This window comes from Capsicum annuum, chromosome 7, assembly GCF_002878395.1.
Source record: "Capsicum annuum cultivar UCD-10X-F1 chromosome 7, UCD10Xv1.1, whole genome shotgun sequence".
NCBI lineage: Eukaryota > Viridiplantae > Streptophyta > Magnoliopsida > Solanales > Solanaceae > Capsicum > Capsicum annuum.
In genome coordinates, this window is record NC_061117.1 from 209,692,603 (window position 1) to 209,718,805 (window position 26,203).

The following is a 26,203-nucleotide window of genomic DNA, read 5'->3' on the forward strand; positions in this document are numbered from 1 at the left end:
ATATGAAAACTATTAATTAGATATTACAAAATGTAACAATAACAAATAATTTAATACAAAAAAATTAATAACGCCAATTATTTTATCATTAGTTATATGGTTTAAGTGCAAGAATAATTAACTAATATGAAAAATTAATAATTACATGTCTATTTTTAATATTAGAGGAATAATTAATTTTCTTTTGATTTCAGAATCCTTTTCAGGATAGAATTCATTAGATTTAGGATTTGTTATAAAATTTGTTTGTCGTGTATTCTTTCGAAGGAGGACATGAATGCCCTAATTTATCATTTTTGGCTTAGATCAGGTTTAGTTTTTCTCTTTACTTTATTTGTAAAGAAATTTAATATCAAAATTTAATTTCGCATAATAATTTTTAGTTTTGAATGATATAAATAACTCACTTGCCCATTAAATATGTATTGGTGTTTGTGAGAAGGTAAAGGATTAAGCTGTTGTTGTTGTTTTTTTGTTGAATTTAAGCTAATTGACCAACAAATCAACTACTCAGGAAACTAAAAGTCTTAAACTGGTTCAGTAATAATATGATTGATTAATATTTAAGTGGAGCAACTTAACGGTAGGATAGCTACATGACAATGATTAGTAATTACCGTGTTTACTTGCGTGAATCTTGATAAAAAGAGCTAATTTATTTATTTATTTGGTAAAAAAATTAATTTTTTATTTTAAAGAAACAATAAATTGAAACACAACATGCAATAACGTATTTGAGATATGATAATTTTCTTATATTGTTTAATTACATATAATATTTATTTTAATATAAATTGCTACAATTTAATAACTTTTTTTTTTATATAAAACTTACTTAATTAAGGAAAGACACACGTGCAAAGCACGTACACTAAGCTAATATACCATAAATATGCAAAGTATTTTACATAGAAATAATTTATTCACACAAAGTAAAATCTTTCATATATAAGAAAATTAAAAAAATAAATTACCAGCAACCTAAAATTTAATAACAACTCATCATTTTCTATTTTTTTTGGAACGGAAAATAAAGAAAATAAATTAAATAAATTTCTAAATAAATAAATTTATTTGAAAGATAATATTTGTTAGCTAAAAAATAGGAAACTGTGATCTGTTAATATAACATCCATATTTAAAATTTTCAAATATGAAAAAACGGCTATTAATATAAATATTATATATGTCATAAGTAAAATTCATTAAATATGACCATGTATATGTAATTATTTTTATAAAAGTGACTAATTGTGTTCTTTTTTCGTTAGTAAGTAAATTTTAGTTGGATGATTTTGATATTTTGTAAAAGTTGGGGCATAAAATCATATTTAAAAAAATTTATTCAAAAGTTAAAAAAAATTTCAAAAAAGACATGGCCAAACACAACTTCAACTCCGAAAAATTTTAATTTTCATGGGCAAACGGCTACTGGAAACCATGTAAAAGCAATATAAATCAAAGTTTTCGTAATTAAAAGTAGTTAAAATATCCGAGAATTTGTAGCGAGAGAAATACTATTCGATGTCAGTTTTTTTGGTTTGGCCATAGATATCTGGATGCAGCTTCATTAAGCATTTTAGATACAAGAAACTTCCCAGCGCAATGCGTTGTCACAATTAAGCCTAAGTTACGGTTGTGACAACGCGTTGTGCTTGATACACAACTAAATAGGGTTGCACAGAGTGGTCCATAGAGCTCAAATGAACACCATGCTTTCTCTTTCTTTCTCCTGATACAACTAACAACAGGACAATATGGCAAATTGAGGACAAAATGAAAGACCAATAATGGCAGAGTGAGGATTTTCATTCGGAGGGTTTATGTATACATGCAACAATTCGACCTTATATACTGTGTGGTTCTCCTGCAAAAAGGGTTCAAATGAACCACCTTGGTCATTAAGCAATTCAGATATTATGCATTGGGGTGAGATAATGTAAAAATACTGACCTTCCAGGGCTCCTACACAGTATTCTTTGAAGAAGTTAATCACATTAGTTTTTTGCTTGTTGCTTTATGGAACTGATGTTACCCAGTTTAAGCTATTTGATTTCCTTCATAAATGTAAAGATTTGTGGCAGAGCAACTGCTTCAACTCTTTACTGCCACTGTAGTAGAGTAAAATTCAGGGCTAATTAAAATCAACTTTAGATTTGTGGCTAAACCCTTTTGTGCACACTATTATGAGACAGAGCAATAAGATATCAGATTGGATAGGTGGGAGGTGGTTACAGAGGATTCAGAATTTTAAACTCATGGGTTCCCAAGACTCCTTTCCTGCCACTAAGTTATCCCTTGATTTAGTTATGATTCCCATCTATTAATATTTATAACTTTTGGCGATTTTTCTATGTAATTTTAAGTCTTGCGGTAGCGCAGGTGTAGGTTCCCGGGAACCCACACCTTCTACTCTTCATCCGCCACTGGGTGGTTATACACATCCATTAATCTGTTTTTTTTTTTTTTTTTTCACAGTTGCTTAGGAAAAAACACATCTGCATTCAGACAAGATTTTTAGATGATTCTTTCTGTACGGTATGTTGAAGTGATATATTGTTTTAAAATGAAAACAATTAGTGAGACAAAAGAAAGAGAACAGAAGTAAACTTACAAGGTACTTTCAGCCCCATAATTTATATGCATTCATAAGTCATAACACAGTAATATTAGAGTTTACAATCACTCAGCAACCATCGCCGTCACCACCACCACCACAAGCATAACCTCCACCATTGCCTCCACCACCACGACCAGTACCAGTGAACTTGCGCTTGCTTTTCTTTTGCTTCTTACATAATGTATCATTTTCAGGATGATGAGTACATGAAAATACCACAATTGACATCACTAAAACCGCGAAAATGTTAGCACAGAGCAAGAACAAGCCTCCAGAGTAGCTAATCATAGCACCAGATTTACTAAAACTTTCATCAACATCTAAAGAAGAAACCAAGAAGCTAGCCATTATATTCTTTACTCTCTTCCGTAGAACATGAATGCATTTACACAGGACTCTCAAGTCATTTCCTACATTGAGTACAATAATATTAAAAAAGAATTTCTCTTTTTTTGACAAGTGACAATTGTTTGATTCCAACATTCTACTTGACACCCTAAATTAAAGGACATTTCAATAGACTATACGTTTCCTTAATTTAATCCGTGTCTAAACAAATTAGGACAGGTAAATTAAAACGAAAGAAGTATATTATAACACTGTTGGTTAGGATCGATGTCACATAATTTTACTATTTTTTTCTGATTTTTGACAAAAGGACTATTGACTTATCCTCAAACTTTCCAGTATTTAAAGTAATAACTTCTCTCGTTAGAAAGATTACTACTTTTCGATAATAAGCTATTTACATGATCCTAATACTGTTATAGACGGACTGTTCTGGAAATCTTTTACCATTTATTCTCAAACAAATCCATAGTCTTCATAACTATATTGGCCATGAAGATTGACAAGAATCTCAAAAATAGAAAGTGGTAAGAACTTGGAGGAAGTTTCTGAGAGCTTTAGTTTTTGAGTTCTAGATAATAATTTTTATTTTATTCTATTGAGTTATGAAAAGAATGATCATATGTATTTGATGACAAAGAATACCACATTAGTGATGGAAGTGGTTTTGTTTTCTTATATGGACTTAGATAATTATCTCCTCTTCAGCTTAACTTTTGAATTTAAAAGTTAAGGCTCAACTAATAGTGATTATTTCATAAAGTTATTTTCTTTGTTGAAGAAAATTGAAATCAAAGAATAAATATGACTATGAGATAATAACTAGGAAATTTACCATGATATGGTAGATTGTATAAGTAATGATCAATCAAAAAATATGGAACGTATAAATGGAAACCAGAAAACTTTTTATTAGGAATCAATCATATAGGGGGATTTCAAGTTTACTTTTATGAATACCGGTACAAAGACTTTTATTCCATGGTGTAATTACAGAATATGAATTTAGGCACAAAAATCAGACAAAAACTCAATGATTATCAATCGCCTTGCAACCATTTGTATTGATTGGGTTTGACCATCTCATTTATGCAACCAAACAAATAAACAAATATTTGAAGATAGGTTTTCAAAATTTGACCCAATATTTATAGCAAATGCTAACTTATTTATAGCAAATGCTAACTTATTTATAAAGAAAAAACATTTTTTCCCTCTTGAATGTGTCCTCCAAACTCACTTTAGCACTTAAATTTAACTTTCATTTATTTACCCACTTAATAACTTTTAAGTGAATTAAATTCACCCCTTACGGCTGACGTGGCTAAAAAAAAAAAGCGAGTGATTTTTTTTTTAAAAAGGCCCACTTTATTGTTATTATTATTGTTATTATTATTATTATTAGTATATAATAATAACTCCCACCCCCAACACTTCATTTCTTCATTTTCTTCATATCCCCACCTCGTTTTTTCGTAATTTTCTTCCTATCAAGTCCTAATTGATTCAAAATTTCATTTTTCGACAATAAAAAAGAGTTCAAGATTGATGAACAAGTTTGATTCTTGATCAAGAATTTCATGTCATGCAAATACCATCTATGCCATTTTGAATTTCGGACTGTTTATGTCATTTCTGTAGACATTTTTGAGTAAAAACTTGAAAATTTGGAAGTTTTGGGATTTTAGGTTTTGGTTAATGTGAAAGAATTTGAATTTGAGATTTTGTGTATTGATATATTTTTGTGATCATGTACTTATATTTATTTCATTATTGAATTTGTTTAAGTTAATTCAAGTTAATTTTTATATTTGATGAAGAAAAAAAATTCATTGAAAAACTTGCAACAATGGTGAAAGAAAGAGAAAAAGGGATGCTTTTATGTGAAGAAGAAGAAGGAGGAGGAGGAAGGGGGAGGGGTGGGGGCTGCTGTACTGAAGAAGAAGAAGAAGAAAAGAAGAAGAAGAAGTAATTAGGGTGGGGTGGGGGTGGGGGCTGTGAAGAAGAAGAAAAAAGAGGGTGGGGTCTATTTTATTTATATAAAACATATATTTTTATAAAAAAATATTATGTGAAAAAGAAGGAGGAGGAGAAAGAAGGGGGGGGGGGGGGGGGGGGAGCTGCTGTACTGAAAAAGAAGAAGTAATTGGGGTGGAGTGGCATGGGGGGTTGTGAAGAAGAAGAAAGAAGGGGGTGAGGTCTATTTTATAAAAAATACTCTTTTAAAATTTAAAAATATATATATAAGAGGATATTTTATATATATATATATATATTTTTTTTTTTCTTTTTTTAAAAGAATATATAAAAAATAAGTGCGGGGGATTTTATTCTTTTTTTGAAAAAATTATAATTTATTACGTGGCAATAACATGGCACTGATATAACAGTGATTTGGCAATGACGTGGCACGTGTGTAGTGCACTCTTCGTGTGAAAGTGAGATTTTAATTTTGAGGGTGAATTTAATTTACTTGAAAGTTGTTAAGGGGGTAAATAAACGGAAGTTAAGTTTAAGTGTTAAAGTGAGTTTGGAGGACAAATTTGGGAGTAAAATGATATCTTTTCTCTTATTTATATGAAAAAAAGTGTCATAAAATTTTAGCTTTTTAGCGCCCCTTAATCACTTAAATAATTTTGAACAAAATTCTAATTTAATTTGTATCTTAAATAATGATGATTTATTTTCAAGATGGTTACTTCCATTCCCCTTCTTAGATAATGATGATTTATTTTCAACATGCTTACTTCCATTTCTTTTCTTAGACAGACAGTTCTACAAGAGAAATAAATTCGAAATAAGGTAATTATTATCTAAAAAAATAATGTGAAATAAGATTTAAATTAGCATACACGTATTGCAAACAAATTTACAATTTGTTCAATTAACTTGTCTAACTTCATTTGAAACTTGAATTTTTATAGAATCAAAATAAAATAATTTTCTAATTTGCTCATTCTCGAGAGAAGTAGATAACACAAGAAACAAGTATACATGAAAAACTTACTTCAAATTATAGCTTTTATTTAGTCATAGATTTTAAAATTGAAATTTAAAGCTTGAAAATTTGAGTTTTTGAAAGTTGTGTTTGGACATACATTTTACTTGAAAAAAAAATGTAAAATTCTGTAAATGAAAGCAAAATTTCTCCCAAAAATTGATTTAAGCCAGGTGTTGAGCACTTAAAAATACTTGAAGATTAGATTGCACACAACCATCTCATCTAACCCCATATTAAATTGTGTTTGACCTACTCATCTAATTAAAATCTTAAGCTTGAGATGTTAAAAAATGACACTATCATTTACTTCTCCTCTATAAGTGAACAACAGAAGAATGTTGACAAGTTGAGGACAATACCAAAGGTCAATATGTGGATGAAGATTTAAGGACTCATTATTTGTGACAAAGACAGAATTTTTACCTAGAGGATTCATTATCTGTTAAATATAAACTTTAAAAAAAAATGATGTTATATATACAAATGTGATGCAAAAAAGATTATCAAATGAACCGTCTTTCGCTCCTCTAGCTCCGACTCTGATCACCAAGCAATTCAGATGCTACGCACTGGAGATGAGATCACGTAAAAGTGCCTTGCAGGGTTCATACACAGTTTAATATGTGAAAAAATAGATTTGTGGCTGAACCCTTTTGTGCACACTAAATGATATTATTGATTTTAAAATATGTTTTGAAGTGATTAATGAGACAAGACAATATAAGATAGTAGACAGGATAGGTGGGACAACCACTCCTGAAAGACCACTCTTTCGTCTAAGAATGGCTAACCGCAGCACGCCTTAGATGATCCTTTTTGTACGGTACGTTGAAGTGATAGATTGTTTTAAAATGAAAACGATTAGTAAGACAAAACAAAGGAGAATAAAAAGGGAACTTAACAATGCGCTTTCAGCCCATCATATACATGCATTCATAAGTCATAACAGAGTAATATTAAAGTGTACAATCACTCAGCAAGTACTACCTCCACAGCCACCGCCATCATCGCCACAAGCAAAACCTCCTCCACCACCACTGCCACCACCTCCTCCACAAGCAGCTGCACCAGCACCACTAGAATACATGATCATGCTACCGGTGCCACCAAAATTAGAACCACCAGTACAAAAATTAGATACTGTGTCCTTTCCAGGATGATCAGTACATAAAAATACCACAATTGACACGACTACAACTGCGAAAATGATAGCATAGAGCAAGAACAGGCCTTCATAGTAGCTAATCATAGCACCAGATTTACCAAAACTTTCATCACCATCAAAAGAAGAAACCAAGAACCTAGCCATTATTATTCTTTACTCTTTTCTATAGAACATGAATACATTTATAGAGTACAATAATTCTATTATCACAGTTGGTTAGGATCATGTCACATAATATTGCTATTTTTTCTAATTTTTGACAGAAGCACAGTTGTTTACTTTAAAGTAACAATTTCCCTCGTTGGTAAGATTACTACTTTTCGATAATATGCAATTTACATGATCCTAGTACTGTTATTGATCGACTCTTCTGGAAATCTTTGACCATTCATTCTCAAAGAATTCATAGTGTGGCCCAGCTTTCGCGCACCTCGACTAAATCCACAAGATACTTCTCACCTCCCATCAACAAAAGATATCAGGTAACTCTGTCCACCAAGGCTATGGTAGATGGGAAGAATCACCTAGGCTGGGATTTGAATTTGAGACCTCATGTACTCAACCATTTCATTGACCACTAAGCTACACCTTGGGTGCATTTTTAGTTCATGAATTCTAGATCATAGTTTTTTTAATTTAGAATTCTAAAAAAATATGATTACTTCTGATGAAAGAATAATATATACCCAACTTACAGGATTTTTGTGTCATGTAAGTATCAAGTGCCCACGAGATACAGTGGGAATGAGTTGGCGTGTTTGTTTAGTTGTCAACTGAGACCAAGTTGAGATGTCTATATGTGCATTCATAAAGTTGAAGTGCTTACTTGTCAACGGCGGCCAAGTTCGGGTGTCTATATATGTATTATGCCTATAAAATATTACATAGATTTTCCATAAGAGGGCAGTCCGGTGCACTAAAGCTCTTGCTATGCGCAGGGTCCGGAACGGCTCCACCACAAGGTGCATTGTGCGCAGTCTTATCTTGCATTTCTGCCAGAGTCTGTTTCTAAGGCTTAAGCCCGTGAACTCTTGATCACATGATAACAACTTTACTAGTTACTCCGAGGCTCCCTTCAAATTATATAGATTTTTCACGATATAGTAAATTGTACAATTAATAATCAACCAAAAAACATGGAATGTATACATGGAAATCAGCAAACCTTTTATTATGAATCATCATATAGGGGGATTTCAAGTTTACTCATATATTTACCTGTACAAAAACTTTGACTAAAAATTACACAAACACACAATTTAAGTTTCACTTATTACAAAAAAAATCTCATCTCTCCAAACATATTACAAAAGTCCCATTTTTCTCTAAAAATACATATACATAGCTTTCTATGTATATATCGGCCATGTTATGTATACAAATCGACTTTGTTATGTATATGTATATGAATCGGCGTTGTTATGTATATGTCGGTTTTATCATATTTGTTATGTATATGAATCGACCTTGTTATATATATGTCGGTCTTATTCTTATCATATACAAAGGTTTCTATGTATGTGTCGACCTTGTTATGTATATAAATCGGGAGAGAGTAAAGTAATTGAGAAATTGGGAGAGAGTGTAAATAATTCTAATGAGGTTGGGATTTATGTTATTTTTACAAACTTTTATTCCGTGGTGTAATTACAAAATATGAATTGGGTACAAAACCCATCATAAACGGACGACACAAAGTGTAAAATCAGACAGAAAATGTTATCAATCGTCTTGCAACCAGTTGTATTGATTGATTTACCCAAGAAGTATTTCATTTACGTGGGAAAGCATGGGAAACAACCAGACGACTTCAGAAAAGCTGGTCTTCTATTGAGCTTCTGGTATAGGGGGCAATGCCATCATTTCCTGGTAGATTCGATATAAATTTTAAAACACAGAGAAAAGATGACGCATAAATGTAGCAGACAATCAGCCGAACTTGAAAACTATTGAGAGAGAGAATTTACCTCAGTATATCTCAAATGCTGGTGATGTCTCTTTGCTGTTTTGACAATTGTTTCCCACTTTGGATCACTAGATAGTGGCTTACAAGATTGGCTGTTAGGACTTATTCCTGTCCCAACATATGATCTTGAAGACGGATTTTTTGTGGAAAGTGAAGGCAAAGTACGGCAAAGCCATGAATCTGATGGAGATTTTGGTAAAGGAGGGGGAGCAGGAAGATTTGAATGTGCTACGCGTGAGTTCTCTAACTTCTCTTTTTGTACAGTTTGCTTTCTGATACTTCGTTTAACATCAGCTTTGGGCTTCGCTGAAGGGACTGCATCCTGGTAACGGTCTTGAGCTTGTCCAGAAGCCATCAGTGCCATCATTTCCCCTCCGTTATTAAAATATTCTGATGATGATGGCGCGTTGAAAACTTCTTTTTGAATATTTGGCTTTGAAGCTCCACCATCCACGGGCTTAGCAAAGTAACTATGTGAAGAATCTACCGAGGGTTTTTGTTCTGTCATCTTTTTAAGAATATCTTGACCCTCATCGTGTAGGTTAAATGGTCTCTCTGCTTTAGGTGAACATGATTTCATAATTGGAGATTCCACCTTATGCACAATATCTACATGCAGTGTTTTCTCTGCCAGAGGAGCTGCTGAATCAGCTTCGCCTGCATTGTTCTGATAATCGAAAAATTCTTGAAAGCAATCACTGCTATCCTTCTGCAATGTTGACTCAGATTTGGACTGCTGCAATAGGTTAAAACCATAAGTGATCAAATAAAATCTGGGAGGGGAAGTTAGCACAACATAAGTGGCTGCAGTAGAGCAACGGAGGTGACAAGAAGAAAGATGGTGGAAATTGATACCTCATACTCAGATCCGCTACAAGAGGTGGTAGAAGATGATCCAGTCTGTGTTCTACCGGCAGGAGACATGGGTACTCTGGTTCTAGCATTCATTCCAGGTACAGGATTCATAAGACAAAATGAACTTTTCAAGCAAAAACGAGGTAATAATCCACAAACTTTATAAGGTAGATTTCCATCATAACAACTATCATCATCACTTTCTTCTTCATCATTATCCTGAAATTGGGAATAACGAAGAGCAAAACTAGGTCCATAACGAAGTTGAGGCCGTTTATCCCCATTTACTACCTTCTTGAGTTGTCTTGGTTGCTCCTCAACAGCTGATTGCTTCCTTGGAGCATAGTGAGGCGTTTCTAAAGTCTTTTCTGAAGCCATGGCCTTGGCTGCTGGCAGAAACCGATCAATCATGAAATCTCTAGCTTGTGGATCTGTTAAAGAAGTACCAGATGGTTTTGCTTCTGGTTCGTCTAATCCACTTAAGCCGCTTATGCTGCAATTCAGAAAGAATGATTCAGTTCTTGTAAGCTCATTGAGGGCAGCCATATATACTTCATCAACATCCTCTGATTCATGTTTTCCCTTATCCTGTTTCACATCTTTTGAGCAGTCAATACTCTCGATCTTCTTCACCTTTTCGTCCAAATTCACACAGCTTGGTGCGGAATCTTGAGCATTTCCTATTTGGCTCTCACTAATGTTTTGATTTTCATGAGCTTTATCAGAATCCTGGTTATCTTTCAGTTTCCTCCCTGGGGGAAGTCTCGGGGCAATAGGTGGTTTTTCCAAAGCACGAATTTGGCGTTTACTTTCATACTTGGGTTTTCCAGGGCTCTGTTCCCAGCGGAAAGGTACGGCCCCTGGGTTCCTCACTGGACCTGACTTCAGTTCTGATTTGTAACGAGGAGGATGAGTTACGGTGGGGACAGAATAGTCAGTTTTCTTTGTCTCATCTCTCCCAGAAGCCACTGTTGGAGAGACTCGTCGTACTGTCAGAAACGGTTGATTCAAATTCAGCTGCTTGTCCTCCATGAGATTCTTTAGCAACATATAAACACCTTATTTCTGCAGATATTACCATCAATCTGTCACACTTACTGCTACTGCTATATATAACAATACCAACAATATTACAAATGATACTTTCAACAATAATAACAACAATATACTGGGTAATAAAACAATATTAAAACCAGTTTCTATATTTTACTCATTGTAACAATGGATTAATTAATCAATTCAGATTGATGTTACTCCTCGGAACACTACATAACTGAGTCAATGCAAGTTTGTATTTTTCAGCTTACTTCCACCTCTTCTCTGAGAGAAGCAACAATCAATCGCTATCCCAAAATCTCTAGTTAGTTGGGGACTGTATTTGTTCCTCCCTATTTAGGTTCATCACTCCAACACTAGATATGTTATCTTTTAAGAAAAACTAACGGTTCTTTAAAGATAGAGATTCTCAAAATTCTCATACTTGTCTCACACCGGAGATAAACATTGTTAACCAGACTACAAATACTCCTGGCAAATACAAATCCCGGTATAATGCAACAACAACCATACTCTATTATCTAATTGCAAAAGCATTTTGTCTAAACGTTGATAAGATCTCAAAGCAAACACCATACATGTCTTGTTATAGACCCACATATTCAATCAGTATGTGCTTGCAGCTGGCACCAAAATTTAGACAAGGATTCTAACAGGTGGGCCCTTAACAGCAGAAACTGTCAAGTAGTTACATGATTTTTTGCCACTATCTTCAAATTTCAATAAAACTAGACTCATTTGTAGACCTGTGACCCCCCACGCCACCCCACCCTACCTAAATAGTGCAATGTACCCGTCTACAAGATGGTGACAGAGCCAGGATTTTCACTAGGAGAATTCACGAAGAAGCCAAAAGGATTTAACATCTAATATATATACACAGCAACAATTTTGACTTGTATAGATATTTTCCGGCGAAGGGGGTGTGGATGAACCCCCCTAGCTCCGCCCGCTCTACCAGATTTACATCCAACCATATCATACTTTACTATACTTGGATTAACTCACACAAATTGATATGAATGAAGGATTGAAAGGAAAAAATGAGATAAGTTTCTGGATCATATGGAAAAGTTTAGCTACAAGATTCCGCGATTAAAACAGGACTGCAGATTCATAGCAGTGTGTCTTCAGAAATTCCATTTACTTCGAAAATTACCAATTAAATAATTTACTTTTTTTTAAAAAAAAAAAAAAAAAAAAAGATGCATTTCCACAATTCTAGACTTAAAATTTTGATTCTTGAAGATCCAATTGAACTCATAGAAACTTTATACTACTGCTATCTGAACCAACATGTTATCAATCCAAATGCTTTTTACCTTAATGCATTTCCCTATTTTACCAAACCCCAAAATCTCCATTTCTACATGCAACATATCTACCAAAAGAACACAGAAAAAAGAAAGAATCTTGACCCCTTCCTACCCCATCCCACACCCTCTTCTTCTTTCCAGGATTGAAACACAATAAAAAGATCAAAACTTGGAAGTTCCCAGTAACTATAAAGAATTCCCAGGCATCAAATAGTGAAATAGATTTATTCTTTTTGTTTTCCCACCTGGTGTCGGTACCCACATTGGAGTCGACTAATCTAAATGGGGGCTAAAACACTCCTTACCAAAGGCGACTCTATACCAACCCGAGACCTCTGCTCAAGGACGACAAATACCTTTCAACGAACTTTAATGGTAAAATAGAAATTAAATTGTACAAAAAATCCAAGAAATACCTCTCAAACAAAATTAACAAAACCCCAAATAAATCTAAGACAAGAAAACCAATCATAACAGATTTTTTGAAAGAAAAGAAAAAGAATAAAACAGTGAGAAACTTATAGTACCTTTGATAAATGGATGATCTTGAACTTCAAAGTGACTTTCTTGGAATGAATAAATAAGCATAAACACTATGTATACATAGCTGTAAAACACCCAAAAACAGAAATCTTTATGAGCTAAGAGAGAGAAAATATAAACATAGAAAAACAATAGAGATGAACTAATACACAAAGACAAGAATAAAGGACTATAACTCCTTGATTCTCTTTGCATTAATGAAGAAAATTCAAATTGTTTAATACTCATAACACTAAAAACTATAGAAAATAGTGTACCAAATATTGTTATTTAAATTCAAATAAACAACTTGAGGTTAGCTAAAAAGAATCAATTCCTTTCCTTAGTTTAGTGATATTTTTTTATTTAACTTAGGCTTTTGGTCACTGGATTTTTTTGGATCATGTGATGGCATTTATTAAAAAAACATATGGTTAGGCCCCTCAAAAAGTCATAGTCATACACATGCATCATTGTCATTCATTTAAGTTGTGAAATCTTGGAAATAGAAATAGATGACTTGATGTTCTATCAAGAACATACTTTCTTCATTTTAAAATAATTGGTATTTTTTATCTTTAACATTCTTCTTTAAAAATATATTTATTAGAAATTTATTTTATCAAATTAATTTTATTAATTATACTTTAAAAATATAAATTTAATTAAATACATTTTATTTAGTTATTTAATATTGAGAGTAGTATTAAAAAAATATAATAAAATTATTTTAATTTTATCAAAAGAACAATTAAATTGAAATAAATATTTTTAGATAAAAAGATCAACTAAAACAAAACGGATGAAGTATTTATTAATAATTTATTTTATTAAATTAATTTTATTAATTATATTTTGAAAAATTAAATTTAATTATTAATATTTTACATAGTTAGTTAATAATAACAATTATATTTCAAAAATATGATAAATTTATAAATTAAATAAGTAAATTAAAATAATTATTTTTAATAATAAAGGTAGTAGTATTTACTTTGTGGCCCCTCAACTTGTCTTTTGAAATAATTGGTCTATATAATCATTCATGTATTATACTAATTTCTAGTTCTTCTTCAACACCTCATTCTCTAATAATTATGGGACTACAACTTTTAGCCAAAAAGTTAAAAGACCCTTTTTTATTCAACTACAAAGGCTAAAAGATTAAATGATTAGCTCACTCACTTAAAAATATTAGTTTACGATAAAGTAATTATTTGTATGAGAATTATATCGAAGTAATTCAATTCATCATATAATTAAGTGATTTAATAAAATAAATATATATTAACTAATTATGATTAAGTGATAGAATATATGAGACGCGTGTCATGTATTTATAAATTTAATATAATTATTAAGTTCATGTGAATCTTTATCATACTGTTTCCTTTGTTCATTTTATCTGTTCTTTGTACTTTGTACCACATTAATTAAGTATTTATTTTACTCAATTACTCTTATAAAAGATATTTGAAAAATTAAATTAAATAAAAGGTCTCTGTCGATATTCCGAAGTAAGAAAAAAAAAAGAAAAATATATATATTTTTTAGTATATTCAACAAATAAAAAGAACAGAAGAAGTATTAATACTTTTCTTGGTGTTTAAATTGGATTAGTGAAGCAATTTTGTGCATTTCAAATGAGTAGGTGTAAATAAGTACTATTCCTATGGTTTTAAACAATTAGAACATTAATTATCCTGGTTAGCTGGACCTATTCAATCTTATTTAACTTGATTAGCCCTCTGACTAAATTATTTAATTTACTTAAACACAAGAAAAGGAAATTGATAATAACTTAGCAAAAATCATTCTGATAAATCTATGCATGTGCAAAGTATATAGGGGGACAAACTAAGAATTCGTCAACCCTAAAAAGGAAAAAGAATAAAAATTTGAAAATTCTCCTTCCAAAATATTAATTGGGTCAGCTCGCTTATATTGTCGGTCCCAAGTTTGGATAAAGAAAAATTATCAAGGGTTAATTGAAATCAAACTCTCCTATTTACTATCATAAATGTAGGGATAAGGTTGCATACCTTTTTTCCTACTCGGATCTCACATGTAGGTATATACTGAATTTCTTTTTGTTGTTATTCTTTTTTCCTTCCTAAGTATTGTTTAATTTATACTCCCTCTATTCTCCTTTTTACTTATCACATTTTGCTTCTCAAAAATTAAATGGTACGAACTTTGACAAATATTTTAAATATATTTTAAAATTATATAAATATGAGAATGCTTGCAACTTATAGAGTTTTTAATATTTTATAAATATCTAAATTTAAAATATTAAATTATTTTAATTCAGGTTAGCTCCAAAAATTATTCTAATTAACTCAAATATGACAAGTAAAACATAAAAAGAGAGGGAGTATTTCCTTTTGAATTTTGACACACACTTTTGTTTTCTCTTTAGTCCGACAAATCTATCCTCTAATTTATGGTTATTTAATTAAAAATATAAAAAAAATGGCGTCGTAAATGTTTTTCATCTTATATTTTTAATTATATTCATTTGATTTATCACTAGCTGATGTCAAAGCAAAAGGTGTAATGCCAGAAGTCATGTAATAATATTTATTTGATCATCTAATAGATATTACATTAGAGAGAGAAAGACAAACTTTATCTAAAAATCCGCAAAATCCCCAATGACGCAAACGTCGGAAAAAAATAACTCCGATCCACAAATAGCAGTGCCAACGTCGGACCCACAGGGCCTAACACCAACATCCATGGAGGAAGGAGCCCCAAGGAAACTATCCTACAAAGAAGCGACTGAAGAGAAAGACGAACTCAACTACGGCAAAGTCGACTACGCTATGAACTTCGAAAACCTCCAATCTGCACATATGGGAACTGAGAATATGGATGACCCCATCGAAGTCTCTGACGCAGAAAAATAAAGGCTATATAACCCGTGGAGAAGATCTGTCATAATTAAAAGTGTTGGAAGAAAGCTAAACTACCAATATCTCCGTTCAAAACTAATAGATCTGTGGAAATTGCAAAAAAGTATAACTCTCATTGACCTTAGTGAAGATTTCTACACTGTAAAACTTACTCTCGAAGAGAGTCAAAAAAGAATTCTTCTGGAAGGTCCATGGTTTGTGGCTAATTCATACATCTCCACTAGGGTATGGGAGCCGAACTTTGTACCCAGTAGATTAAAAGTCACATCCACAGCAATCTGGGTAAGGCTCCCATCCCTTCCAACTGAATTCTATGACAGATCCATCCTGGAGAAGATTGGAAACAGAATTGGTTGTCTATTAAAAATAGACTCTTGTACGTCTTCCTCTCTCCGAGGCAGGTATGCATGAATTTATGTACAAATCCAAATGGGCATATCGGTGCGTACCTCCATAACCATTGCAAATCATGAACAACCGATTTGCTATTAAGGGGATGGTATTTTGTGTACGGCATGTGGAAGACTAGGTCATACGATTAGGGGTTGTGGCTCCAGACCAGCTGTGGTTGAAGGTAAAAAAGATACGTAAGAAGAGACGCAGCTCAATCCAACTCAACAAGCACCATCAGAATGGCAGACTATATCCTTCACAAAAAAGGTAACAAAACAAAGAAGGGGCGGACTCCAACCTCAGCTATGAACCAACCTAACAAATCCAGTGTTAAGATCAAATCCTTTTATCCCAAATCAGGTAAATTTCTCGACACTGTTAACCTAAAACCTAATCCTTCGATGGATGCCAAAGCGACGTATTCATCAGGTAAGGACAACGATAGTTCGAAGATGGACCACTCGAATTTGGGTCAACCCAATTCCAACAAAAATGGAAAATGGCTTATGTCTTCTAATGCTACTTTTGGTCCATCTAATGAGTCGCATGGACCTTTTTCCCAACATAGTAATTATGCTTGGGGGCAAAAGTCTACTCCTCCTGGTAAGGACCAAAACCAAAAACCCGACAAGGCCCATTTAACTATTTTAAAAGACCCTTCCTCTACCTCTAAACATAGAAAGTCAAGTATGGGCCACTCCAATCGATTTGACGTCCTTTCCGATCTCAAGATGCCTTTAGCTCAGAACGAAATGACCAACATCGGTCAAATCAACCAGGCTAACAGCTCTTCTGCGCAGTCTGAGCCCTCTGAAACTTCCATTTTTCCTGTCCCCAAAGCTTTCTCTCATCATCACCCCCTATGCTATGAAGAGAGCAGAGGCCCTCCTACTCCGTTATATAACCCCTCTTTCCCTGCTGATTCTCCATAAAAAAAATACAACTTCTCAGAATGAGCTCTAAGGACTCTCAAAATACAAACCAACCTCCCCTAACTCTCATCTCACAACCTCTCCCCATCCACCATGCCCCAACTTCATGGTTGGAAATGGGGCTGCAAGACATGTCAGTCACTTTCCAAGGAATGATAGGGAAGACACAAGTCCAAATAATCCTTCAAAACCCGAAATACTTGGCTCTCCTAGTGAAGGAAGCACTGAACAGAAGCCACACCAACTATGGCAACAACCTATGGATGACCACCTTAATGACAGTGGCCTACCAGAATTCCCAGGAGAGTCTATCTTCGGAGATCTTATCTCACACACTCAACCAGGTGACTCAGACTTTCCCTTTTTTCCCTCCACCAAACCCATTTTTGCTTCTTCATGGACCTCCCATGCTGCCACTGGGGTTTTCTCCTTCTCTAGTAGAAGTCCTACAAGCCATAGCAACTCATTTAGAGACTTGGGAAAGAGAAAAAAATATGGAAATGCTAAAAGCCAACAACCAAGAAATTGAAGCTATTCTGGCAACCATGATGGTCCCTATAACGAAGGCAGCCACTCTAGACAAATAAATAGGATTAAGATTTATAGAATTAGTCAGCGAGATGTGGATAGTCCTAATCCCCAAGAATTTGACCAAGTTCTCAATAGACATCAAATCCCCAAGCATCCTAACAAAGGAGAACTTTGTGGTTTCACTAAACCCCCTGAAGAACATGATCAATATCAACATTCCACAGTCACCCCTGGGCCCCTGGGACAAAGGGAAAGAAGTGACAACGAACATCTCTTCAACCCAAAATAAGTTGATGATGAACTTAATAATATGGAATGCTAGAGGCGCCCATAATGCTGAATTCAGGCGCCACTGTAACGCCATGATAAGCCTCCACAAACCTGCTATGCTTGCCCTCCTTGAAACTCGTATGAGTGATTACCACCAACCCACTCAGGAACTTGGCTATGACTGCCAGATTCAATCTTCAGCTATTGGCAGATCCGGGGGTCTTTTCTTAATGTGGAAGGATGATATGTTCTACATCACAGATATATCCATTACTCTACAGAGTATTCATGTTGTTGTCAAGGTAACGCCCACTCTTTCCTCTTGGTTTCTTAGTATTGTCTACGCTAGCCCTAACTCTAGTAATAGGACTATCTTTTGGGAACAAATCACTCTTATGGCCGGCCTTATTTCAGGCCAAGATAACTCTAGTCGATTGGTAGGAGGGGACTTCAATGAAGTTCTCTCATCCCAGGATAAGTTTGGTGGAATTCCTATTAATAATAATAGAGTTTCCCTTTTTTGGAACTTTATAAATCACTGTGATTTAATGGATTTAGGTTTTAAGAGTAGTAGGTACACCTGGACTAACAAGAGGTATCAAAATAAGCATAACCTTATCCTTGAAAGAATCGATAGAGGCCTAGTAAATGTGCAATGGTTCCATCTTTTTCTCAACTCCTTTGTTACTTACCTCCCTAGGACCTATCCTTGTAAATCTTGAGAAAAATCAGACTCCTAGGAAAAAACCCTTTAGAATAAAGCCCATGTGGTGCTCCCATGCAGACTTCCCTGGGCTGATTGCCTAGGCTTTTCAGGATGGTGCTGACTTCAAATGCTCCATAAACACTCTCTCTTCCATCCTCATTCCTTGGAATAAAGAGGTGTTTGGAAACATTTTCACTAAAAAAAAAAAGAACTCTTGCTAGACTGGCCGGGATCCAAAGGAGTCCTAATTACACTACTAGTCCTTTTCTGCACAACCTTGAGGACTCCTTACTGGGGCAGTACAGGGAAATCCTTCGGGTTGAGTGTGAATTAGGGAAAAACCCTTCAGAATAAAGCCCATGTGGTGCTCCTATGCAGACTTCCCTGGGCTGATTGCCTAGGCTTTTTAGGATGGTGCTGACCTCAAATGCTCCATAAACACTCTCTCTTCCATCCTCATTCCTTGGATTAAGGAGGTGTTTGGAAACATTTTCACTAAGAAAAAAAGAACTCTTGCTAGACTGGTCGGAATCCAAAAGAGTCCTAATTACACTACTAGTCTTTTTCTGCACAACCTTGAGGACTCCTTACTGGGGCAGTACAGGGAAATCCTTCGGGTTGAGTGTGAATTATGGAGAATCAAGTCTAGAGTTAACTGGCTCACTGAAAGAGATGCAAACACTAGGTTTTTTCATACTGCTACCATTAATAGAAGAAGGAATACCAAAATCTCCTCTCTAAAAGATGAAGATGGCAACTGGATCTATTCCCATGAGGATATCCAAGACTCCATCATGAGCTTTTACAAGACCCTATACACATCTGAGCACTCCAAATCCAACTATAAGTGCCTCACCAACCCCTACTCTAGAGGCTCCACACCAAACACTTCTCATGCTCTCTTGGATAGCCCTCCCACCATCACTGAAGTGAGAAGAGATGTCTTCAGCTTCAAAGCTACTAAAGCCCCTGGGCCTGATGGCCTTCACCCCCTCTTCTTCCAAAAATTTTGGGACTCTACCCACCCAAAACTCCTCTCTTTCTGTAACAAAGTTCTCTCCTCTGGAAAAATGGATAATGAGGTTAATAGTACCTACCTTTGTCTCATTCCAAAATGCTAGAATGCTGTTACTTTAAAAAACTTTAGACCTATTGGGCTCTGCTACACTCAGTATAAGATCATAACAAAAATCATTGCCAATAGGATCAAGCCCTTCCTTGCCAGTCTTATTGCTCCTACTCAAGCTAGTTTTCTACCTACTAGAAGAGCCTCTGACAATGCCATCATTGTTCAGGAATTCATTAGTCACTTCTAAAAAATGAAGGGCTCTAAAGGTAAAATAATTTTAAAGATCGATCTTGAAAAAGCCTTTGATAGGATTGAATGGTCTTTCATTAGACAAGCCCTGTATTTTTTCAGATTTCTTCCCCTCCTCTCCAAACTCATCATGTCTTGCATTTCCACATCTTCTATATTTGTCCTCATTAATGGTAGGAAAACCCCTCTTTTTAAGCCCTCCAGAGGTATTAGACAGGGCGACCCCATATCACCTTACATTTTCATCATTTGTATGGAACTTCTTTCTAGAAGGATTGAAGTTCCGTAGCCATCAGTAGGAGAGGCCCTAAGATTTCTCATCTTTTCTTTGCTGATGACTTAACTCTCTTCGCTAGTGCTGATGATAAGAATAGTGATACTGTCAAGAAGGTCATGGACACTTTTTTTGCCTTCTCAGGGCAAAGAATTAATAGGAGCAAATAAAAAATAATCTTCTCAAAAAACTGCACCAATGATGCCATCAACGGAATATCTTCTAGCCTTGACATCCCTGCAAAAAATAACTTTGGAAGGTACCTGGGCTTCCCCATCTTCCATCAACCTCCTTTCAAAGCTGACTTTCAGTTCATCATTGATAGGATGAAAGCCAAACTTTCAGTCTGGAAAACCAACATGCTCAATCCAGCAGGAAGAACTACTCTAGCTAGAGCCACTCTTAACAGCATCCCAAATCATCTCATGCAGTTCATTGCACTACCTGCTGAAACCAATAAACTCATAGACAAGATACAAAGAAATTTCATTTGGGGCACCACTGACATTAAGAGAAAACTGAACATGGTGAGCTGGGAGGTTGTAACAAGGCCAAAACATCTAGGAGGCCTCGGAATTCAGCAAGCAAAGCAAAAAAACAATGCCTCTCTAATGGCTCTTTCTTGGAGACTCACAAAAAACCCACACTCTCTTTGGGCCAAGATCTTAACAAACAAGTTCTCCAAAACCAATACCACCTCCCTTACCAACACTCAGGTTGTTTCCAGAACTTGGAAAAACATCAATAAGGGCCAAAATCTTTGTTCTGAAGCTTCCATATGGATTATCCACAATGGAAACAATGTCAGGTTTTGGACAGACACTTGGCTGCCCAACTCTGACCCCTTTTGTAAAATTATTCATGGCCCTATGCCTCCCAACCTTGAGACCTTAAAAGTTTCAGATTTTTGGATCAATGGCACTTGGGATTTCTCCTCCTTACCGTTTCATCTCCCATTGCCTATAATGCATACTATCAACAACTCTTTCTTCCCTGATACTACCACTAAAGTGGACTATTCGATCTGAAAACTCACTGGTCAAGGCACTTTCACTACAAAAAGTTCTTACAAACTGATCACGTCCAAAGTCCATCCTACTAGCGGTCGAAAAACTTTCAACTGGATTTGGTCTCTCAAAATCCCCAACAGGATAAAACACTTCTTTTGGCTTATCAACCATGACAGGCTGCCCTGCAACCATACTCTCAAAAGGATGGGGCTCCCTATCTTCCCCTGCTGTAAAGCTTGTACTACTCTCAATGAAGATATCCCTCACATCTTCTGGCTCTGCAATCGTACCACCAAATTATGGACTGACTTGTGTTGAGACCCAATTTTTACTCTCTGTGCCTAAAATTAACGTATTCAGTCTTTTTGTTCGTTAAAAGACACGAAGCATAATTTTCACATCTTTTTTATAATTGTTTGATAAATTATTGATACTTATCCTTTCTTTAGGATTTTAATCAATGTTTTGTCATAATTTGATTTCTTATAATTTATTAATAATTTTTCTAATTTTAGGATTTTTATCAATTCATTATCGTTCTTAACATTTTACAATCACCTGCACACGTGCACGACATGACGTTATATATATATATATATATATATATATATATTACAGTATTTTTAAATTAATTATATTTTAATAATTTTAATATTCTTTACATTTTTTCATTCAACAACTATATTTTACAGTCCGCAAATGCTGAGTCGGATCAATTATTTTTGTGCAGTATAATAATTTGATGTCTTATCACATGCGACAACGACTACACAATAATGTCTTATCACGTCCGACAATAACCACTCAGTATTGTCTTGTCACATCTGACAATAACCACTCAATGGCACTACCTTTTGAATAAGTACTTTGTCCGTTGATCAAAAGGATGAAAACCCTTTGGCCAATAACTTAAGGACCTAAGGGTGTTCTATTATAAAAAGAGAGGACACCCCTTTATCCATTGGATAAAAGGGGTGCTCAATTTTTTGTATAAATAGGTGGTGGGAGGACACATTTTGGACACACATTTTTATTCATTTTTTTCTCTCTTTCAAAATACACATATATTTATTTTTTACAACTCATAGACATTTTTCCTTTGCAAACCCACACACATATTCATAAATATACAAACACATTTTATTTATTCCATTTTTCTCTTCAAAAACACACAAAAAATATATATAAAAACACACAAACACACACATACATAGAAAAACAACCTCCATTTTTGTTTCATTTTTTACCATAAACAGCAATGACACACATATAAATACATATACAGACGCCTACTACATAGTTTCCATTTTTAAGCTTTCGTCTTCTCCGTAGATACCAATAGTTCATCCGATGTCACGCGCCACCTCCACACGATTTTCTTCCCCGAAACAGCCGCCCAACAATACCACCCCCCACGCTACAAGCTTTTTCTTTACGTCTCGCCGCAAGCTCGCCGGAGGTGATGACCGGTGAGCATCGAATTTCTTCCCAGATTTGCCGCCATTAACCACTACAACAACCGCTACCAACACCGAGAAACAGCCACGAGCCGTCCCTTTTCTCTAATATTTTTCTTACTACACAGATTTGGTCAAAGTCGTTTGGATGGATATTTAAATTAATTAGATAGTGTGTTTGTCTCTGTTTGCTTTGCTATTTTACTATCACTGTTATTGACCATTTTTGTTTGCCTTGAGTTTGCTGCTGTTGGAGTGATTCTTGGATGATTTTTGTCCTTCTCATTTATTTACACTGATGGTGAATGGATACTACACATTTGGCCAATGAAAAAATTATTATTAATTTTAAGGCCTCCGTAAACAAAAGACGGACTTTTTACGTATACATACGTAATAAATAAATATTTTTTGGGCGATGATGAAACTTTATAACAACACAAAATTTTGCAATTTATATCTTGGCAAGACGATTTAGGATGGCCAATTAATTGACCAACCACTTTGTTGCAAGACGATTTAGGACGGCCAATTAATTGAGCAACCATTTCGTAGTCATGACATTATCTAAGCCCACTTTTTAACAAAAAATATCTTTTTTAAATATTTATATACACACATACTTGTTCAATTTATTTTGATTATTATTTATTCGTTACTAACATTTTTACAAATATTTATACAGGTTATTTGGATTACTCGTCGAGAGTTGCATTCAAAGAGGCCCTTTTAATTTTGTATTGTATTTATATATTTGGACTAATGTTATTATAGTGAAAACTTATGTCGTTAATGTTTACACTAATAAATTAAATTAATCAAAGTAGTTTACATACTTTGACATCATAAACATTGTGATCTTTTTGTTAAAGTAAATCTTTACTTTTTCATAAACTTTAATCAAACAAAGAACATTATTTTTCTTTTTCTCTTCATGACATATCAAGATATACTTTCTTTCACACAACATAAAATATTTTTCTTTTCACATGTATTTTTTTTTTACATTTTTTATAATAACATGTTTTATTTATATATTTAATAGACATACATCTTTACATAATTTTAAACATTTATATTATTTTATATTTAATACATACACTTCTACATTATTTTTATACTTCCTCCCTCTTTGAAAAATTTAGTCTAGCCGGGTACCACACTTGTGGATTCTAAAGGATGCCTAACCCCTTCCCTTCGAAATAACTTGAACCCTTACCTAGAATCTCAATTGGTTTTTCGCAGACTAAAAACATTAATCACATGTTAATACTTCAATAGGTTTCCTTATTTTCCTTAAAAATTTAAGTGGCGATTCTGTGCAAATTTTCTTTCTATTAGAGTCCATAACGTCGTGCTCATTTTAATCTCAGGTAAAAATAGGGTATGACATCTTGTTCCATAAAATCAACTGTGTTGCTCCTCACATCGACGGCCTCACCTCTGATAACTTCTTACAAGCTTTAGTTGATTGGTCAAAAAATGTCATGGCTGATCAACACATCAGCCTTCAGGTTCTTGTGGTGTTTTGCCTTTGGAAAATCTGGAAGGGTAGGAATAATCTCACATTCAATAACATCATTACTCACCCTTCCTTCCAGAACGCTTATCCAAATGCTATCGAATACACTTCTCTCACTATTGCTGGTTCACACCTTGCACAAGAAATCACATCTCTATTCACTGGTATCCTCCAACACGGGAAATGTACAAGCTCAATACTGACGGTGCTTGTTTGAGCAACCCAGGCATAGGGGGTATAGGGGGCATTATTAAAAACCACCAAGGCAACTGGGTTATTGGGTTTAGCAAGGGTTTCCACCATGCTACTAACAATCAAATGGAGCTTTTGGCCCTCCTTGAAGGTCTCAAGCTTGTGGAGGACCAGAAATTATTCCCTCTTGAAATCAATGTGGACTCCTTGGAGGTAATTCATATGTTAAAAGTTGGTAATATGCATTATAATCCTATTCTTGAAACTTGCAGGTCTATGCTGAGAAAGGTGGGTCATCCATCAGTCCACCACTGTTTTAGGGAACAAAATAACGTTGCAGACTGCTTGGCTAAAGAAGGAGCGAAAAGAAGAATCTTTGAACTTACAAAATTTTTGATAGTTCCTCCAGTGTATGCACAATAACATATTTGAACAAACATTCTAGGAACTAATTACGATAGGAAAATCAATCCATGTACTAATTATCAAGACCCTGATACCTATGCTTTTGTACCCGACTAGGAGTCGGCAGACTGTACTAAACTTTGTTCTTAATGCACTTTCCCTTTTACCAAAAAAAAAAAAAAAGGTGTAATGCCAAATTGTGAAATTGGGGTGTCAGAAGTGACTGTTTGAGCAAGACACATTATTCCTATTTACTTTACCTTTTTTTGATATTTCTTCATCTACAAATTATTGTATATTATTTGAGCAAAAAAAAAAAAAAGTGTTATAAATAAAGTACTGTCACTTTCGTATAAAGAGTGACAAATCATTTTCCTCGTAACTTCTACAAGTAAAAGAGTTGAGCTCTAGGAGAAGTACAAATGAAGGGAAGCATAGTACAATTTAATATTCAAATATTATACATTGCATAATTTCAGAAAATAAGCTGTTTATTTTAAAAAATATTCTTTGTCTTATTACTTTACTGTATAATATAAGAGGATATAAGATAGATTTGTCGTCCTCACATAAATCTTTGATGCACTGAGAGAACTACACGTGGTTGTCACTTTCTTCTACATACTTTTATTTTTCCATTCATTTTCTTATTGCCATTCCAATTTGGCCTTTAACTTTGCCTTTCATTTTCATTTTCTTTCTAGTTTTTGTTTCTAAAAACGGGGGTATTATGAAAATTTCATATTTAATTCCATTATGTTGCTCTCATTTAATTGAATGTCATTTCCACATGGAACACTATAATTGGTCGTTGGTGTGTTGGGTAGCTTTTTAAGGATTTATTTTTGCCGTTTATCTCTTAAAGGTAATTCTTACTTAAATTGTCATATACTACTCCATTTTATATTATTTGGCCCCATTAATTTGACATATTTTTTTTTATAAAATTTTAATTCAAGGTATATTTTACTTAATTAATTTTATTAATGATGCTTTGAAAATAAAAAATTATCCATTATTAATTTATATAGTTATTTAACGATAAGAATAATACGAAAAAAATGATAAAACTCTCTTAATTTACTCAAACAGGTAAGTAAAATAAAATATCTATTTTAAGTTTAGAGGCCAAGAAATGAAACAGAGGAAGCATATTTTTGTAATAAGCTAACTTTTGTCTATGAATTTTGAAAGTAGTTTTAAAAAAAATTATCTTTAAATATCTATTTGGCTATGAAATTTGATCAAATTTTAAAAATCTAATCTTCAAATTCTTTCATAATAGCTTTAATATTTTTTGAAGTAAAATACATGTTCAAACACATTCAAATTCATTCATAAAATTTTAATTCTTTTCAAGTAAATGCATGTTCAAACACTCTTCAAATTTCAAAACTCACAATTTTAAAAACTCAAATTTTTAAAT

The 26,203-nt window shown here is 33.9% G+C and overlaps 2 protein-coding genes across 5 annotated transcripts; both read right to left on the reverse strand.

The window, feature by feature from the left end:
- Positions 1–2,686: 2,686 nt before the first annotated feature.
- LOC107876805 (serine, glycine, tyrosine and glutamine-rich protein) lies at positions 2,687–7,278 on the reverse strand. The gene is made up of 2 exons (XM_016723652.1): positions 6,957–7,278; positions 2,687–3,030 (listed from the first exon to the last, which is right to left on the reverse strand). Exons 1-2 carry the CDS (start codon positions 7,276–7,278, stop codon positions 2,687–2,689), a joined length of 666 nt encoding a protein of 221 aa, XP_016579138.1.
- Positions 7,279–8,698: 1,420 nt separating this feature from the next.
- On the reverse strand, positions 8,699–13,242 carry LOC107878428. Of its 4 annotated transcripts, none has more exons than XM_047415423.1 (5): positions 13,128–13,242; positions 12,855–12,934; positions 9,956–11,020; positions 9,102–9,833; positions 8,699–9,000 (listed from the first exon to the last, which is right to left on the reverse strand). In XM_047415423.1, exons 3-5 carry the CDS (start codon positions 11,003–11,005, stop codon positions 8,962–8,964), a joined length of 1,821 nt encoding a protein of 606 aa, XP_047271379.1. In that variant the 5' UTR covers positions 11,006–11,020; positions 12,855–12,934; positions 13,128–13,242; the 3' UTR covers positions 8,699–8,961. The 4 variants fall into 4 exon arrangements, with proteins under 4 accessions (XP_047271379.1, XP_016580904.1, XP_047271378.1 ...); XM_016725418.2 differs by having other exon boundaries at positions 9,102–9,836; positions 13,128–13,241; XM_047415422.1 differs by lacking the exon at positions 13,128–13,242 and adding an exon at positions 13,047–13,071 and having other exon boundaries at positions 9,102–9,836.
- Between the last annotated feature and the right edge of the window lie 12,961 nt (positions 13,243–26,203).

Excerpts from the sequence above, each read along its gene's own strand:
- LOC107876805 (XM_016723652.1), bottom strand. The coding sequence starts at position 7,278 with ATGGCTAGGTTCTTGGTTTCTTCTTTTGATGGTGATGAAAGTTTTGGT. Across the intron at positions 3,031-6,956 it reads TGATGGCGGTGGCTGTGGAG|GAAATGACTTGAGAGTCCTG; the intron begins GTAGTACTTGCT and ends TACTCAATGTAG.
- LOC107878428 (XM_016725418.2), bottom strand. The coding sequence starts at position 11,005 with ATGTTGCTAAAGAATCTCATGGAGGACAAGCAGCTGAATTTGAATCAA. Across the intron at positions 9,837-9,955 it reads GTAGCGGATCTGAGTATGAG|CAGTCCAAATCTGAGTCAAC; the intron begins GTATCAATTTCC and ends AACCTATTGCAG. Across the intron at positions 9,001-9,101 it reads AGCATTTGAGATATACTGAG|GAAATGATGGCATTGCCCCC; the intron begins GTAAATTCTCTC and ends CGAATCTACCAG.